Raw genomic sequence first — 16,240 nt, 5'->3', positions numbered from 1 at the left:
TGGTTGTTACCCCTCTCCTTCCAAGGGGGAGGTCTGATGTGAAATCCCATCCCGTTTCAGCTCCAGTGGGCTCTGCTGTTCTTTGTCTGGTGGTAGCCAGCGGGGTATGTGTGGCCACACATCCCTGGGGACTGGGGCACAAAGCGGGCTGCGGAGCCGCATCTTTCCAGCTGGGATGTGGTGGTCCCAGGGGGGAGCTGTGCAGCCAGGGGACATGGCATTGCCCTGCTCTGAGCTTCACCGGCTCCGTCCCAGTCTCCTGTGGGATGCAGGAGCAGGGGCTGACGGTGCGACTGGGGGTCAGAGTTGCTCCATCCCAGGAGGCTGAGCAGGAGGCAAAACTCCTGGGTTTTGGGCTACATTCAAGCGCAAACACCGGGGCAGAGGGACTGGCTTCCTTCCAGCTTCCCCCGATTCCCTGCTTTCAGCTTCTCCCTCCACCCCCCAACCAGCCAGACTTCGTGTTTTTACCCAAACCAGGCTCGTGCCTCCCCTTGCCCTCCAGAGTTATTTCAAGCAGGTAATAAAGGATAGCGTAGAAATACATCCTTCAGCTGCCAGTAAAACACACAGAGTAGGGGTTGTCCTATTGCACTGGTCAAGATGAAAGAAGTGTTTGTCCCCAAAAATGACCTGGAAATGTGCTTTTCTTCATCGGAAACGTGTCGGAGCTTTGGGGTGGTTAAACTGAAGGGCAGCAAAGATTCGCCGCTTCCAGACGTGAGCAGCGGAGAAGGAAATGTGGGAAATGGTGGTCGTTAGAGGGGGTTTTGCTGCACTTTGGATTATTTCTCGTGGCCACGCGGCGCCCAGGCTGCCAGCGGCGGTTGTGCCGCCTTCGCGCAGCCGCGTGTTGCTCGGTGGGTTGGTACCAGCGCGCCAGAAATGTCACGTAATGTAATTTTAAACTGCATCTGCTCAGCCGGGTCACCTCACGGCCACCCCGGCTCCTGTTGGCCGTGGCTGCCGCTTGCCGAGTCTGCGAGAAGGCAGGCAGCGGTGGGAGGTGGCCGGGAGGGGAGTGGGGCTGATTTTGGCAGGTCGAGCAAAAATGCGTTTTGTTTTGTTTTTTTTTCGGGAATGCATGGGGGTTTTTTTCGGTGGATGCGTGGCAGCTCTACCACCGCCACCAGCCTCGGTCTGCGCCTGTGCTGCTGGGGGCATGCGGTTAACAATAACTTATAATATAAGTTATATAAACAATAACTGAAGGAGGTGATGCTGCTGCTGCCAAACTGGTGGACGTTTATTAATCCCCGGGAGGGGCCGCATCCTGCAGCTCCTCTCCCTGCCTGGTTCCATCCCCGGTGGCCGGGCTGCACCCGGCTCCGCTCCGAAAAAGGAGCTCCCCTCTCGGTACACCGAGGGCTCCCGGTCCCTGGGCGGCGGCCGCTGGGGGCGGCTTCCCCCGGCCCGTTACCACCGCGGAACCCCGAGTGCCACCGCCGAGGCCCCGGCGGCAAAATACGACTCTGGTGGGACTCGAACCCACAACCTTTGAATGACTCCCGTCACACAGCGCTAGAAGTCCAATGCGCTATCCATTGCGCCACAGAGCCCTCGCTTTGCCCGCCTGCCCTCACCGCCTCTTCCCGCCGCGCCGCCCCGCGCCCCGCCCCGCTCCGCGCCCCGCCGTTGCCCGGGACCGCACCCGCTGCCGCGGGGCCGGACCGGTGGCGCCGGGCGGGACTACAATTCCCGGCGGACCGCGCTGCACCCGCCCCGCCCCGTGCCGCAGCGGCGGGCGGGCCCCGCTCCCGCTCCCGGTGCAGGTGGCCGGGCCGCAGCGGACGCGCCGGAGCCCGGTAAGAGCGCGGCATCGTTCTCCCCCTTCCGTGACCTCCCGGCGCCGTTCGGTTCCGCCGCGGCGGCCACGCTGTCTCCCCGTGGGTGGCCGGATGGGGCCGCCGTGGCCCACGGTCTCCTCAGGAAGAGCCGCGGCCCTGCGGGCGGTACCGGGGTTCCTTAGATCGCCGGTCTCCTGATGAGGTACCGGGGCCCCTCGGGCTCCCGGGCTCCTCCTGAGGTACCGGGGCCTTTCGGTCTCCTCCTGAGGTACAGGGGCTCCTCGGCCCCCCGGTCTCTTCCTGAGACACCGGGGTTCCTCAGTCTCCTGGTCCGTTTATGAGGTACCAAAGCCCCCCGGTCTCCTCATGAGGGGCCGCGGCCCTCCTCCTCCGCGGGCTGCGAGGCTCCTCCCGCGGATACCGGCTCTCCCCGGGCGGTTCCCGGGCTTGACCGGGGTTAGGGGAGGAGGGTCCCGGCCGCAGCCCCGCTGTGAGCCCCTGATGGGCCTCCCGGTCCTTCTGTCCCTCAGATGGGGCTGGGGATGAGCCCGCCAGCCCCGGGGAAGGAGGGCTCATCCCCGTCACCCTGCCCAGGCCCAAGTCGGGGGGGAGACAGGTGCCTCCCCAGCTGTTCCTCTGGGGATCTCCTGGCCCCTGGTGCTTGACCATTACCGCTGGGGCTTCTCAGAGCTCGGTTACCTGCCTATCGCTCCCCCCTGCGACCTGCTCCCCAGGGCCGGTCCCTCTCCTCGGGTCTCTGTGCCCCCGGGTGATGGATCCCTGCGGTTTGCCTTCACGCCCGCTGGCTGTGGAGCTACAGGCAGGTCTTAATTTTCACTGTGCTGATGCAGCTAGACAAGACCTGAATCCTTAACAGCAGGGCTGGAGGTCTCTGGCAGTAAGGCACTGGTTATCTCTTGGTAATCTCTCACCGGTGCGAGGCAGAGATGCGAGCAGAGGATAACAGGGGCCTGTCTGGGCCCGTCTTGCCTTCAAGTGGGAGATTAAGCACCTTGCTGCCCACACAGAGTGTGGCTCCCCACTGCTGGCTCTCCACATCTGTCTGTTTGATGTGAGCGTGTAACCAAGGGCTCAGGTCTTGGCTGAGGTGTAGTAGTTTGATGGTGATCTAAGAGCTGTCCTGTTTAACTGCAGAGACGGGCTCCTAGGCAAAAATGCAGTGGGTCCCGCCATGCTAGAAGGCTGAGGAACTGTGTTGTGGGACCTCAGGCCTGGAAGGTGTTTGGTGGAGAGAGCTCGGAGGCCACTGGCACGAGTGGGTATCTCTGGGCAGTGGCTGCAGAAGGGGGGATGTCTCCAGGCCTCCAAACAGGAGTGGTGTCCTGAGCGCTGGTGCATCTCTGCCTGCTGCCGGTGGCACAGCTCGAAGGTGAGGCAGCCTGTGTGACATGCCAGGGCACGGTGACCACATGGTGCTGCCTTGGTTCGCACCCTGCTGGCACCTCGTACCAAATCCAGAGAAGCTCCCTGGAACTGGGGGAGCTTCACTGAGCAGAGGGAAAGCTGAAAGCATGGCTCCTGGCCTTGCCAGCTGTGGCAGAGCCCACCCAGGGCTGCCAGCTTTGGAGCAGTGAATCCACTTTCAAGAGGGAAAGGGAAATGATGTGAGCGTTTCCTTCCTCTTCAGCCCATGTCCATGCCAGGAAGTACCAGTTTTATCTAGGAGCGCTTGAGCTACAAGGGTCACATCACTGTCACTTTCTTCTGCCCCGTGCTGTCGCCCAAAAAGAGCCTTTGCTAGATCACTGTCCTCTGCATATCTCAGAGGCACATCTAAGGTGTGTTTGGGATGGGGACAGAGGTGCTGGGTTTGGGGGACGAGTACCAGAGACTGAATTGTCACCCACAGGGCATGGGCTGAGGGTCTGGGCGCTCCTGGCAGCAGTGACAGCTCTTGTTCTGCCTGCTCCAGCCTGGCCAGGACATGCCTGCGCCTGGCCTCATCCCTGACCTGCTCTGGCAGTGTCTCCAGCATAGCCAGGCCAGGAAACAGCCTGCCGACACAAGGGTTTGCAAACACGAGCAGAGCTCAAAGGACTGAGTTTCCTGTCCCTGTTCCTGTCTGAGCTGTGTCGGGGAGCGTGTGAAGCTGCGCCCCCCCACCAGCCATGCTGCCTGTCCTGGAGCCAGGCATGCAGGAGAGCTGCTGCTGGGAGCTTGGGAGACCTGGGTTATGGGGATGGAGGGATCCTTGGGGTAGGGAGGAATTTGAGGTTGGGCTTTGCCAGGCTGGAGGTGAGGGATTCAGCCAGCCCTGCCTGGCATCGCCCTGGTGCCTGCCAAACATCCGTACAGGGTCTCCTGCTGCGACTCCACTCCCACATCCGTGAAGTGGCTTTATCCTGCATTTCATGCTGCTGGGGCACAGCTGTGCCCGTGGCTGGTGTGCAGGATGTGGCTCCCCAGGCAGGGATGGCTGGGCTCTCGGCTAGCGTTAAGCAGTTCCATGCCAGTGGCTTAATTGGAGGCCATCTCCAAGGTCCGATAAAGCTACATCTGTGGGAGCTCTGGGCTGCTGGGTTACGTCCTCGCTGCCAGGAGGAGTGATGACTCAGGGACCTCATCCAGGAAATGGGGGGCTGCTAACGTATCCCCCGCCCACGGGTTTGTTATCACCAAGTCCAGTGTGCGTGGGTTAATGACCGTGGTTTCTCTCTCTCTGCAGGCCACGATGCTGCGTCTGGCTGCTTTTGCGGCGCTGCTGCTGTTCTTCAGGGTCAGTCTGGAGCTGTCCTGGGCCCAGGCCATCCCCGCTCTCTTCATCTTCTACCTGGGATCTGGCGGATGGGATTTCTTCCTCATATTCCTCAAGACAATACGAAGGGATGTCACGTAGGTGTCCTGGCTGGGATGGCCCAACCATCCGCTCTCCCCCTGGCCCACTGCTCTGCCCTGGTGTGTGTGAGCGCAGCCCCCAGCTCCTTCCACAGCCCCGGGTTTCCACTGGCACCCGGCCCAGCTGGAAGGAGATCTCCCTCTGCCGCGCCCAGGCGGCTCCAAACTCTCGGGCAAAGTTTTCAAAGGAAAGATAGATTTCAGCTGAGCTCTGAAGTCCAGTGACTGTCCTTGTACTTCACCCTGTCCCTAAAGCTGCTGGCGTGGCACCAGGTGCCTGTGCAGGGTTGGTTCTGAGTTGGTACCAGGCTGTGCCAGCTCCTGGCAAGGATTTGCGGGCAGGGAACGGTGGCACCTCTTGGAGAGCACCTGAGGCTCAAAGATGCCCCTTTGATCAGGGGAAATCACTGTCTGCAGCCTTCCAAAATACATTTCTCCCTGAGCTCCATCAGTTCCTGGCTATAAGCATCTCTGCAGAGGACCTCTGCCTATATCCACATGGCTCAGGGGAGCACCCAGGGCTGCTGATGACCTTGAGTAGGGCCTGGAGCAGTGCTGGGCTATTGCAGCTCCTTGCGAGGTCCATGTGTTGTGCTAGCTTTGCTGGAGGAAGTGCTTTTTCAGGGATCACTGAGCAGCTGCCCTCTTGCTCCCCTTCTTTTGGCAGCACGGGACTGGTCCTGTTGCGGGTGAAGTGGCAGGTATGGAGGCACGTGAGGGAGAAGAACACAATTGCCAAGATCTTCCAGAAGACTGCGAGCAAGTATCCAGAGAAGACGGCGCTGATCTTCCAAGGCACGGGCGAGAGCTGGACCTTCCGGCAGTTGGATGAGTACTCCAACCAGGTGGCCAATTTTTTCCACGGCCAAGGCTTCCGCTCTGGTGATGTGGTGGCTCTTTTCATGGAGTCCCGCAATCAGTACGTGGGGCTGTGGCTCGGCTTGGCCAAGATTGGGGTGGAGACTGCCCTTGTGAATTCCCACCTGCGCATGGAGGCCTTGCTGCACTGCATCACCATCTCCAACTCCAAGGCTGTGATTTTTGGGGTGGAGATGATGGAAGGTGAGGGGCAGGCAAATACATCAGGGGTGCGCTGGACTCGGGGAGGGCAGGGAGGGAGACACGTGTCTATGGATTTAGAAGTTCCTTTCCTGCCCCCACAGAGCAGGAATCTGGAAGAGAGCAGACCGACGAATTTTTCTAGGAATTGGATCTGGGTTTTTTCTCTTGTTGGTCTCTTTGGCTACTGGGCAGGATCTGGAGTTCAGTGCTGTCTGGCTCCCAACCAGGCCAGCCTGGGTGTGAGGATCTCTCCGTGTGCCTCTCGGGTCCATCCCCTGCGTGGAGCCTGGGGCTGGGCTGGGCCTGCCCCACTGCACACGATAAGCCACACTTTTGCTCTGTGTAGCTGTTAGCCACATCACTGCAGCTCCTTAGCTCCAACTCCTCATGTGTTTGAGCCCACGCCTCTGAGGTTGATGATGTCAACAGACCTCTTGGCACCAAAGAAGTTTTGGCTGGGGAGGGCTGGAGAACAGGATCTTCTGGTCCCTGAAGAGGCCTGGGCTGTGGCCCCAGCATGTGTTAATCATGGGAATGACATCTGCCTGGGATGGTTGTCAGCCCTTTGGGGACTCTTGCTGAGCACAGCGAGGGTAGTGCTACCTGGGGCAGTGTCTTCCTGGGAGGGCAGGGGGTCTCTGTGCTGTAACCACCCTGCGGTCTTTCTCCATCTCCCCTCTTTACTTTCTCAGCAATGCAGGAAGTGCAGTCCTCCCTGGAGAAATCTATCCATCTCTTCTGGTCTGGGGAAGGAAGCCCTGAGTCCGTGCTTCCTGGTGCGAAACACCTGGACCCCCTCCTGCAGACAGCCCAGCGGCACCAGCCAACCCCCCCTGAAAAGGGCTTTCTTGGTATGTAGTCAGCTCTTGGGGGCCAGACTCGTGGTGGTGTTTCTGTGGATCAGCCGGTTACAACACTGGCAGGAATGTGTGCTCAGGATGCTGATGGCAGACGTCTGCAGCAGGGCCTGGGGTGTTTGGGATGGGTGTTACTCTGGTGTCTGAAGCCTGGCCCTGTGTGGAGCAGTGTCCTGTTGTGCCCTATGTGTCCAAAAGACCTGATCTGACCAGGGTGAAGTCAGCATCTTCTTAATGCTGTCACATAACAAAGTTTTGGCTCAACTGGCACGAGCAGAGTGTATAAATGTGACTTGTCCCCCCTCTCCCAGTTCAGCCAGTGCCTGGATTGGGTATGTGACCTTGTCTCCTCATTGCTCTCCAGATAAACTCTTCTACATCTACACCTCTGGCACAACGGGTCTGCCCAAGGCTGCCATTGTGGTGAACTGCAGGTAAGGCCATGGGCAAGGGCTCAGGGGAGGACAGAGCTGAGCTCTGCCCTGTCCAAGCACACCGCCTCTGTCCCTGCTGCTGACATGTCCCTTTACCCTCCTGCCCTAGGTACTTCCGCATGTCCAGCTTAGTTTTTTACGGTTTTCGCATGAGGCCTGACGATGTGATGTACGACTGTCTCCCACTCTACCATGCTGCAGGTAAGGTGTGCCGTACGGAGCCCTGCACACCGGGACTGTCTCTTCCCCTCCACCAAGCCCAGAGCTCGGGCTGGAGGCTGGAGCCATCTCCATGTCAAGGAGGAGCTGGCTGCTGCTGGCAGTGTCTGACCGAGGCTTTCTGCTTTTTCCCTGGGAGCCAAAAATCGATCTGGCTGACCTTTGGAGTGGGGAGTGTGTGTGGAGGGGGGGTTATCTCCTCATCTGGCTTTGGAATAGCTGCACCTTATTGCTGCTCCATGTGGAAGGTCGGGGGGAAGGGGAAGCAGTGCCTGCCTGCCTGCCTGGCTGAGAATGCTGGATTGTTTAGGTGCAAAGCATTGCCCCAGATCTCGCTGCCATGCATCTCCCCAGTGCCTGTGGTCCTGGGGGCTTTAGCTAGGTCAACACCCATCTGTGGTGTGGTCAGTGTGTGGCCTTCACCTTGCCCTGCCAGGCTTCTCCCTGAGCGGGCTGGGCTGGAGGTATCTGGGGACTGAGGGCTCCCCTGGCTGCCTCTCCGCAGGGAACATCGTGGGGGTCGGGCAGTGCCTGCTGCAGGGCATGACGATTGTCATCCGCAAGAAGTTCTCGGCCTCGCACTTTTGGGAGGACTGCGTGAAATACAACTGCACGGTGAGGCAAAGGGCCAGCCGGGACTGGGGAGTGGAGCCTGGGGATCTGTGCTGTGCTGGGGATACTCCAGCTGCTGGAAGAGGGGGAGGCCTGGACTGGTTCTGCCTGTTCATCCCAAACCGCCTTCTGAGATGGTGGGGCTGTGTCCTTCCCACCTGGGGTGGTAACTCCACGTGTCCAAAACCTCCCAAACCCTTCCCATGCTCCAGCATTAGCCAGGAGGTCTTGGGTAGGTTTCACAGGCTGGAGGAGTGGCTTGACTGGGGAGGAACAGGCACTAGATGAGCTAGTAGGACTCCTGGGTTTTACCGCAGCCTCTTTAGGGGGACTTTGGGCATGTTGTGCCATTCCTATCTGCTCTGAAGAAACCCGAAACACCGCAGGGCCTGGCAGAGGGATCGTAGTGAGTCTTTCCTCTCTGTCCCTCCCAGATCGTGCAGTACATCGGGGAGATCTGCCGCTACCTGCTGAACCAGCCATACCAGGAGGTGGAGCGGCAGCACCGGGTCCGCATGGCGCTGGGCAACGGGCTGCGTGCCTCCATCTGGCGGGAGTTCATGGCCCGTTTTGGCATTGCCCAGGTGGCTGAGTTCTACGGAGCCACTGAGTGCAACTGCAGCCTGGGAAACTTCGACAACAATGTGAGGCTCCACCACCCTCCCCATGTCCCAGAGGGTGCCTTCTGGTCTGGGCAGGGTTGGAAACACAGACTGTTTGCTCCTGCTTTCTTGCTCCAAGAAGCTTGGCGTGGGTTGCCATCCACCCAGAGGGGTTTTGGCTGTTGTGTGGTGCCAACTTTCTGGTATCCTGGATGTGCGTGGGCAGTGGGCTTGGAGTGGGAGAGATGTACCTGCTACCATAGGCTCTGAGCTCTTTCTGTCCTAGGTTGGCTCGTGTGGCTTCAATAGCAGGATCCTACCAGGTGTGTACCCCATCGGCTTGGTAAAAGTGGATGAAGACACCATGGAGCTGATCCGGGGGCCGGATGGTGTCTGTATCCGCTGCAAACCAGGTGAGGGCAACCACAGGGATAAGTCTCCTCAGCCCTGTGCAAGTCTGCCGATACTTCAAGATAATTTACCTAGGTTTGAGTCTCTGCTCACTTAAACACCACCTACCGCGTTAGACACCCTTTTTGCTTGGATGCGAATGGTTTCTTCTCCCCTTCATCCCTTCTTTTCTCCCTGCAGGGGAGCCGGGGCAGCTGGTGGGCCGCATTGTCAAGAGCAACCCCTTGCAGCACTTTGACGGCTACCTGAATCAGTCAGCCACCAACAAGAAAATCGCCAGGGATGTGTTTACAAAAGGGGACGCTGCCTATCTCACAGGTGAGGCAAGCAGAGCCCTTCTGTCTGCTGAGAGCGGAGGAGAAGGCTCCCTGGGTGGGCATGGGGGCTCTCCCAGGCTAGCGGCACTGCCCTGAGATGCTCCAGGGTTGCTCCTAGCCCCTCTGACACCTCATTTTTTTACCTATTCCTCACTTTCCTGTAGGGGATGTCCTGGTGATGGACAAATATGGCTACATGTACTTCCGGGACCGCACTGGGGACACATTCCGCTGGAAGGGGGAGAACGTCTCCACCACAGAGGTGGAGGGGACGCTGAGCCGCATCCTCAACCTGACGGACGTGGTGGTTTATGGGGTGGAGATACCAGGTAGGTGAGGAGGAAGAGGATGATCAGGGGAGGCAGGTGGGCCTCTGGCACTTGAATGTGACCGTGTCCTCCACGTCCAGGTCAAGATGTCCCTTTGCAAGAGGCTGGACTGAGGCTCCCCATGGGCAAGCTGGGAAGAGGCCACTGGGAATGTGCCTAGTGGGAACCAGAGGGTTCCCTCCCTCCCTCCCTCCCTCAAGTTTTGGTTTGATTCTGGCTGGTTTGGAAGGACCCTGTGTCCTTTCTGGACAGGCTGCAAGTGCCTCCTCTGGAAGGAGGTGACCATGACCGCAGGGTGTCGCTGGTAGCCTTAGCCGCAGGGTGGTGACACAGCCAGTGTCACAGCTGGACGCATCAGTGCTTCGGTACAAAGCGGGATTTGTGCCAGAGGCTTTGTGGGCAGAGGGAGTTGATGCTACAGGAACAGTGTATCTGAGTGTTCTCCCTTCTTCTCTGCCTCTTAGGGATTGAAGGGAAGGCAGGAATGGCAGCCATCGCCGACCCGGAAAACTCCTGTGACCTGGAAGGCTTTGCCAGCGAGCTAAAAAAGGCCCTGCCGCTGTACGCACGGCCTGTCTTCCTGCGGTTCCTGCATGAAGTCTCCAAGACAAGTGAGCCGTGGCGTGCATGCTTGCACTGGGTGTGGAGCTGGGGGGAAAAACCTGGTTACAGAGGCCGATCTGCTGTAGGATCAGGATGGAGCCCTTCTGCCCCATAGAGCCCCTACCCAGTTCCTCTGGTGGTTTGGAGGTGTGGGGATGCAAGGCTGGGTCTGGGGGAGCACGGGGTGGTAAGGATGGGAGTGTGTGCAGCTAGTGACCCCTCATTCCTCCTCCTCTCCCCTCTCCAGGCACTTACAAGTTCCAGAAGATGGAGCTGCGGAAGCAGGGCTTCGACCCTGCACTGGTGAAAGACAGGTTGTACTTCCTGGACTCCAGGCAAGGTCGTTACCTGCTGCTGGACCAGGCAGCGTTCAACAGGATCCAGTCAGGAGAACAGAAGCTGTAACCGGTGGGGCTCAAGCAAGGCACTTCCCCAAATCCTGCTGGAGAGAGGGGGGGGAAAGGCAGGCGCTGGGGAAGAAAAGGATCAAGGAGAGATACAAAGGCACGCTAGAGATTTTATTTGAGAAGTTTTACAGATAATGGTTTGGGAGAAATGCAGGGGGGACCAAGGGGAGGGGGATGGTTACATACCAAAGCATAGACTCATTATGGCTTTATTTTCTACTTGGTACAGCGGTGGTGGTCCCGTGCCATGGGAGGGGCAGGGCCCCGGCCAGTTGAGGAGGGGTGGGGTGCCTCTGCCATTCCACTTTGCTTTTCCTGTCTTTCCCTCCATTTTCCTGCCTGCAGCAACCCTTCCTTGTGAAGGCCATGAAGGGACTGGTGCTGGGCTCTTTCCCCACTCCTCCACCAAGCAGCCAGCTCCTCCTTGGCACAGGGCCCCCGCTGGCAGAGGGAAGCTGGGTGCCAGGCGCAACCCCTGCCCCTTGCGTGGTCCCGCTGGTGTGTTTCTGCTGTGAATCAGGGGAGCAGGGTAGTGCTGGGCTCAGGAGAGGGACAGGGATGTGTTTCTGCCATGCCTTGCTCTCTCCTGGGGATGACATTTCTATTTTTCACAATCACACGCACATTATATTATATTATATATATATATTATACACGCTGACTTTTTTTTTTTTTTCAATCTTAATTTATTGTCTGTACTTTTGAATGTGTCCCGGGTTTGTGCAGTAGGTGGAGGAGCAGCCCAGACCTGTCCTCTCTTGGAGAGCCCTTTTCTCTCGCAGGGAGAAAGGACGCTCGTCTGGGACTGATTCTCCTCTTCCAGCGTGGGTGCAGCGTATATGTCCTTGTGGCCTTGCTCTATGGTGAAGGACACGAGCGAACCCTGCTATCTTGTGGACACTTCTCTGGGTCTCTTTCTTCCACCTTTCGTGGATGCAGCCTTGTTTCGTGCGCCACCTTCCTTGCAGAAAGCAGGTGGGAGAGTGGGAATGAAGGGCCTGGTTTGCCTTTGCTTAGATGTACTCAGCACCACAGAGCAGCTCTTGGGGCTTTCCTGCTGCAATGTCTGAGCCCTGAATGCAGGAGGCAACTTGCTTAAGTGGGGAGAGAAGGTCCTCTGAAGGGTGGTCTTCGTGAGAGCCTGACTTCGCCTGTTCTGCATCCCTTCCTGTAAGAGCCCTCCCTGGTTCTACCGCAGGAGATGGGCCCCGAACTGAAATGTCCATGTTAAACACTTGACTTGCGCTATGTGAATTCCCCGCCTTGTGTCTGACGTGAAACAGCCTTAGAAGCAATGTCCGATTCCAGTTCTCGGAGACCATGCAGAAACGTCTGCTCCAGAGAAAACTCTGAGTTGGGGTATATTCTTCTTTTTTTTTTTTTTTTTTTTTTTTTTTAATGATTTGTTTCTATGCTTTTAGCAGGGTTACTCCTTAAAATGACGTCTGTCTTTTGTGAGGGCAGGGTATGTCTGCTCTTCTAGCTGTGCTTCCACACCAACGTACCTGCCTGCCCCGGTCTGTCCTTCCCTCACGATTAAATGCGAGTATGGGCTACGCTGGAGTTTCCTACCTCTTCCTTGCGCACTCCTGCTCTGTGTGGGGAGGCGGGGGACTGTGCTGCTTTGGGAACTGGGGACTGCCACTCCGTAGCATGACCTCCCTGTGCGGACATTAGCTCCTTGGAGCACGGGGGAGCCAGCCCCTTGCTGCTGGGTTTGATATCTGTGTGAAAACAACCTATTGATGATACCCTCCCCAGACCCACCACCGACTCCCCGCTCCCCCTTTCTCCTGGTCCTGTTCTCAGCGTTGTCATCCCAGTTTGTCCTGGCTCAATTCTCCCTCTTTACACTTGCACATCTCGCTCCTCTGCTCCTCTCCTGTTCCCTCTTTCCTCTTCCTGCTGCTTCTCTCCATGTTTGGCCACACTTCACCTGCCATTAACATTCATTTATGTCCTTGAAGACAAGTGTTTTGGTACCTGTTCCCCTTCCCTCACTGCCAGAGCCATTTTTTAGACCCTCTGCATCCAACCCTGGGGTCAGGAGAAAGCGGCTCCCTCATGGTATGCAGGTACCAGAGAGAAATGTCCTCCATGAGCCTGGGTGACGTGTATTGCCTGGGAAAAGTGCTGGAAATTCGCATCCATTATATACCAGCTGCACCTTCAGGCTTGCTCAAATTGATGGTTTCTCCAGCATCTCAAACTAAAATAAAAGCTTTTAGCTTATTCAATCCCCTGGAAGCAGTGACTCTGGGCAAGGCCCAGCTTGGAGCTGTATCTAGCTTCTGCAGCCAGCTCCAGGTGGGGACAGGGAGAGGCGAGGATGGGGAGAGTGCGGGGTGGTGGACCAGCGTGGTCCAATGCTGCTCCTGGGACAGCTTCTGTCCCAAGGTGGACCCCCAGGTTGGTGGAAAATGGGCTACAGCCCCGCAGTGCCTGTGGGGCTCAGCCTTCAAACAAGGTGGCTTTGCCTGCAGTGGGGTCCTATTTAGGGGCCTGGGGGTGTCCCCTGGCCTCAGGGGGATGGTGCAGGGTGTGCGGCGATGGCTGCCGCCTCTGCAGATGCTCCAGTGCCACTTTTGGATGCTATTCCTCTCACAGCCGCCAGTGGAGGGCGGGCTGGGCTCGGCAAACGTCTCACCTCAGGGGGGACCTCTTGAGGGGCTCCCCTGGGGTCTCACAGACCCCCCGGGAAGCTGTGGAGGGGGCACAGGGCACTGGGAACAGGGAGGTCACCCATGCAGGGGACAGGTCAGACCCTGGCTGAGGTGGAGAGGAACTTTTGGGTTCTGAACCACCCAGCCTCGCTGCTAAAGGGAACGGGGGAAGGCTCGGCCTCCCTGGAGTCGTTGTCTGGAGAAGGATGGTTTGAAGTGATCCAGGAGGAGACAGGAGCACTGCTCTCCCTTCCTGGAAGAGGTGGCCATGCTGCCCTGCACGCAAAGCCGCTCTGGAGGGAGAGGGGCCGCGGGGCAAGGCTCAGCGCTGTGATTCTGCCTGTCTGAGAGCGGGTTAGGCTAAAAAACGCCAAGAAAATTCTGCATTCAGGGCGCTGCCTGTTACACCCAGATGCAAATGGCTTTAGAAGCTGTTTTTTATTTGCAAGTAAGCCCATCCGGAGACCGGCTGGTATTGTTGGGTTTTGGAGAAGGCTGGGGATCGTAGGCACAGCCGATGCCCTTGCAGGGAGCAGGATTTAGCCCTTGCTGGTGCCGACACAACCCAGGGGCATGGAGCTCACCCCCAGCCCGGCATTCCCGGCCAGCTGCGAGGGGCTGGAAAGTTGTAATTGCAGGGTGTAGGCAAAGAGGAGCAGGATGGAGCCCCCCTGAGGTGAGAGCTCCTGATCTGGGGAGATGGGGAGTGCTGAATGACTGGGAAACAGCACAGCAAACCGCATGGGGGGGGGTCTGATAAGTGAGCCTTTGATAGAGCTCGGTGGTACCAACGGAGCATGGTGCTGTGCCGGAGGTTCTGGGTGTTCACGTACCACGTACGCGTGTCTCCGAGCTGGATTTCCCAGGGAGAGGGGAGCCCCATGAAGGTGTGTTCGTAGCTGTGAGTTATGCAGCAAGGAGCCAGCCTTCCTGGCGATGCTGACAGCACTGCGGCATTGGGGGGGTTAAAAATAAGCAGCTCTGGTCCCTGCTGGAAATCTGGTGGCTGGGGACAATTCACCTTTCTCGCTGCGTTTGTCCTTACTGAGGAGGGTTGTGTCACACTTGGCAATGCTTCCGGGAGTCCCTGCAAAACCCAGCTCCACCAATTAAGAGTTTTTCTGCTGGCTGTCAGCTTCGGGTTGAAATCCTGGGGCCTTTTTAAAGTCCCAGCTCCTCTGGAAAAAGCATCCCTGAAGCTCTCAGCCTGGGAATACAGGTGCAAGTGCGGAAGTGAGCCCAGATCAATGCTGGGACAAAACGCTTCCTGATGAGAGGTGTTTGGGAAGAAGCAACCAGTGCTTAATTTTTTTAAATTTCTTTTTTGTTGTGCAATTTTAAGGGAGAAGCTAACCATCCTTTTTCAATTATTAGAGACACCTTCTGAGACTTCTCTCTCTCCTTTGATCAATACGCTCAAGTCTGGCTCAACAGCTGTATACAGATAAAAGTACTATATATAAAGCATGAGATATTATTCTTTTTTAATTAAAATACTTAAAAAGCTGTTTGCATGAGGTTAAAAAAACCCAGCAAAATCCTTTCCTGCATTATTATTAAGCCTATTAATTTAAGCAAAGCCAAAGAGCTTTACAAACCAAATGTACTTTTCACCATGAGATGACTGCTGCTCCCAGGCCCTGCATCCCGGACAGTGACAATAATATTAAGAAAAATAATGCTGCAACTTTCTCTCTGCTCAGCTTCTCTTTCCAGCTTGAGGTCCAGCTCAGCCAGGCCATGCTCGGTGTGCAAAACGGGGAGGGTATTTTAGCCTAAATGCAGGTGGGGGGCTTTGCGAGCTGCTCAGGCCTTTTCTGGGTGAAATTAATATCTGCTGCTGAGAAAGTCTGTGACAATCTTTAAGGCTGCATCTCTCCAGCCTCCTCCTGCCACTCTTGGCGTGCTGGAGTCCACCCGAACAATGACAGCCACCCGCTCTTCCGCACGCCGGCGAGGTGGCTTCGCCTTTAAGCGGCGACAGGGAAATATTCTGGACTAAAGGAGGGCCTATCCTTTGGTGCGCTCTTTAGAAATGGAAATAGGCGATTCCCCCGAGTGGTTCCAGTGTAACCAGGAGCAGGGCCAAGGGACGGCTTCTCCCCCTCCGCTTCGAAGGGGCTGTGTTGCAGGGGATTCCACCAAAATCACGGTCTGCGGAAAGCGCCTGCGTCTCGTCATCCTGCGTGCGGCAGGAAAGGGATGGCAGCTTCCCGCCTTAAAGCAGAAAGGCTTCACTAGGGAAATAAAAGTCTCTGGGGCCCTTTGCTGCTTAGCTCCGGAACAGCACGGGGTGGCCGGGCTGTGTGGCCGGGTGAGACTCAGGGAGCAGCGGACGGGTCCAGCTCTGCCCTTTTCGAGCCTGGCCCCTTTCAATGGCAAATCCCACCTTTCAAAATAACCCAGGGTTTTACCTTCTTTTTCTCCTGGTTAATTAAAAATCCCACCCATAGGCACAAACGATGCCAGGCCAGGCTCTGGGAGAGCTATGGGCAGTTGGGGCCATGTGACCCCAGGAAGGGCAGGTGATGGTGACTCTGTCCTAGGCCAGGACATCCCCCTGCTCAGGAAGGGGGTCATTGCCTACATCTCCCCAGATCCCTCGCCAAATGATCCCAGGCTTGTGAAGTGGGATACGATCCCTGCTATGCCATGTCCCCCTCCTCAGTATGGCCCTGCCTTCCTCGAGGGTGAGTCGGGGTCTGATCCTGCCCTGGAGGTGACAGCTCCCACCACCGCATGGGACCCTGCAGACCTCCAGCGCGGTGCCAATGGGGCCGAGGGCGTGAGGGTGGCCAGAGCCTCCCTCCTCGCCTCCGGCCATCCAAGTGGCCTCCGGCTCGGCCGCAGGAAGAGGCTAACAGCGGCGGGCCAGCCACCTCCTCAGCTTTGAGTATCACTTTCAGCTATTCTGAAGGTTAAACGCCTGTTTAGAGCTCCCTATTGAAGGTAGAGCCGGGGGTGCGGCATTGTTCGGCCGCCCTCCCGCTTTGTCTGGCCGCTTTCAGGGATGCCCTGAATGGGAAGCGGCCTCCCCAGCCCAGCACCCCGGCAGAAGGGCTCCTGGGGGAGAGCCGCTTC

At 57.6% G+C, this 16,240-nt stretch overlaps 1 protein-coding gene and 1 non-coding gene across 2 annotated transcripts; one reads left to right on the top strand and one right to left on the bottom strand.

Moving 5' to 3' along the window:
- Positions 1 to 1,467: 1,467 nt before the first annotated feature.
- Positions 1,468 to 1,559, bottom strand: TRNAR-UCU (transfer RNA arginine (anticodon UCU)). Its single transcript is given in 2 exon segments — positions 1,468 to 1,503; positions 1,523 to 1,559. It is a non-coding gene; the product is annotated as a tRNA-Arg (tRNA).
- A 2,920-nt stretch (positions 1,560 to 4,479) lies between these two features.
- SLC27A4 (solute carrier family 27 member 4) lies at positions 4,480 to 10,494 on the top strand. Its single transcript, XM_074161221.1, has 12 exons — positions 4,480 to 4,640; positions 5,311 to 5,705; positions 6,398 to 6,556; positions 6,927 to 6,996; positions 7,106 to 7,197; positions 7,721 to 7,830; positions 8,262 to 8,471; positions 8,716 to 8,842; positions 9,021 to 9,158; positions 9,322 to 9,486; positions 9,951 to 10,097; positions 10,337 to 10,494. Exons 1-12 carry the CDS (start codon positions 4,480 to 4,482, stop codon positions 10,492 to 10,494), a joined length of 1,932 nt encoding a protein of 643 aa, XP_074017322.1.
- Positions 10,495 to 16,240: the final 5,746 nt, after the last annotated feature.

This window comes from Numenius arquata, chromosome 19 (assembly GCF_964106895.1).
Source record: "Numenius arquata chromosome 19, bNumArq3.hap1.1, whole genome shotgun sequence".
Taxonomy (NCBI): domain Eukaryota; kingdom Metazoa; phylum Chordata; class Aves; order Charadriiformes; family Scolopacidae; genus Numenius; species Numenius arquata.
This window is presented reverse-complemented; position numbering and strand designations above follow the sequence as displayed.